The following is a 1,852-nucleotide window of genomic DNA, read 5'->3' as shown; positions in this document are numbered from 1 at the left end:
ATCGCGACCAATTCCCATTTGGACAAATATGGCTGACAAGTCAAGTGGTTGTGGGACTAGTTTATATTTAAAACATTCCCACGGCAAAACAAAGTCGTTTTCATACGCCGTGAACATCACTGTTTAGTGTTACTGTAGTGACAACTTATGTTGTATAAAATTGTGACTTGATGACAAGATTCTATAATACCAAGGAAGACCTCCTTGATAATACATACTTTTTTTCTGCTCAGGTGCTGTGAATACACATGAATACTTTTTTTGGGGTTCATAATTATTCATTTCACCGTGTATAACACCATGGTAGGAAAGTTGTACTGTCTGTACTATGTATTAAGAGAGTAGTTACGGATCAGTAACAGTTGATCACGCCAGCACTGTCAAAGTCAAAAGTGGACTGTTCTGTCCGTTTGTAGCACCTTTGCCGAGTAACCACTATTTGTGGCTTCCGACTGGCGGTTGGTAAATGTGCCGGGTTTTCCATTACACCGCTAAATTTAAATCCCCGCAAACGTAAATGCATTTACAGTACTCGGTAAAAATGACTATAAACTCTCTGCGCTCTTGTTATTTGCGTCGACATGTAAGCCCCAAACATGTGGACACCTGTCAGTATAATTAGTTCATTTTCGAATCGGTACAACATCAGGTCCACTGTTTTACGTCCGGTTTTACCGGACAGGTCCAACAAGAAAAATCGGTGTAATTATACTTCACTGCACAACCTTTTCAGCCATGCTAATATCTATTGTCGTGTTGCAGCAGAATATGAGAAATGTGAACTCAAATTTTGGACTCTTGAAACCTCTTTCACGGTGTACTTTGTTATGATGCTGACTTGAACCTTTTTTCTACCTTAAAATAGTATGAACTTCTTAATTTCATTATGTGACAGACGAATAAATTACATGTAGTAATTTGGGTGATTTGGTATAGGGGAAGTTTTTGCACAAAATGTGGAGAGAAGTACCACATTATAGATCCAGTGTACACTGCATCAAAGGTTCATAAAGTCTGTTTTGTTTTCCTAAAATCAGTTCCCCTCAATATGCTGTAAAATACAACAGGTTTTTCATAAAAGAAACAGTTGCCATGTAAAATCTAGATCTGGCTTCTTTTGGCTCCACCCCTAGACTTGTTTCCATTTTTGTACTGAACACATATGCCAAGTTTCATACTTTAACCATAATTTGAGCAATTTTTGCACCAATCCCCTAGACAATTCCCTATGAAATTAGGAATTTTTAGTTTCTTCGAATGGGCGTCTGAATGGGATCCTATGTTTTGTCTAATGACAAATCGGCGGCTGGATCTTAGGCTACCAATCGGCGGCCAACTTCAGCCTGGTGCACACAGCCCTTTGCTGTGAGCACACAGATCCTTCGCCGAGCATGCAGCCCCTTTGCTGTGAGCACACAGCTCTTTCGCTGTGAGCACACAGGTACTTCGCTGAGCACACAGCCCATTCGCTGTGAGCACACAGCTCCTTCCCCGAGCACACAGCCCATTTGCTGTCAGCACACAGCTCCTTCGCCGAGCACGCAGCCCATTCGCTGTGAGCACACGGCTCATTCGCCGAGCATGCAGCCCCTTTGCTGTGAGCACACAGCTCCTTCGCTAAAACAGGTTTTGTCCCAATGGTCCTTCGTACTAAAGCACCTTTTGCCATGCAGGTATATGCAGCTGTATTCTCTGATGTACCTTGTGTACGATCTCATCTTCTGGACCAACTACATTCACTTTGTAAGGTTCTTTGCCCGAAACTCGCTGAACAAAGCAGGCCTGACTCGCCAGTATATAGATATTGTGGAACTCAGCCAAGGAGCAATATACTCTGGTAAGGTCAATTTTT

General features: G+C 42.3%; 1 protein-coding gene across 1 annotated transcript in view; it reads left to right on the top strand.

Annotated features, from left to right (window-relative positions):
* LOC118411904 overlaps window positions 1-1,852 on the top strand; it is a 6,248-nt gene that overhangs the window by 4,283 nt on the left and 113 nt on the right. The window contains exon 2 of the mRNA XM_035814396.1: window positions 1,674-1,837. Within this exon, the coding sequence (XP_035670289.1) occupies window positions 1,674-1,837 (164 nt within the window). The remainder of the gene's footprint in view (window positions 1-1,673; window positions 1,838-1,852) is intronic.

This window comes from Branchiostoma floridae, chromosome 3 (assembly GCF_000003815.2).
Source record: "Branchiostoma floridae strain S238N-H82 chromosome 3, Bfl_VNyyK, whole genome shotgun sequence".
NCBI lineage: Eukaryota > Metazoa > Chordata > Leptocardii > Amphioxiformes > Branchiostomatidae > Branchiostoma > Branchiostoma floridae.
Note: the sequence above shows the minus strand (reverse complement) of the source record. Positions and strands in the feature narration are given on the sequence as shown.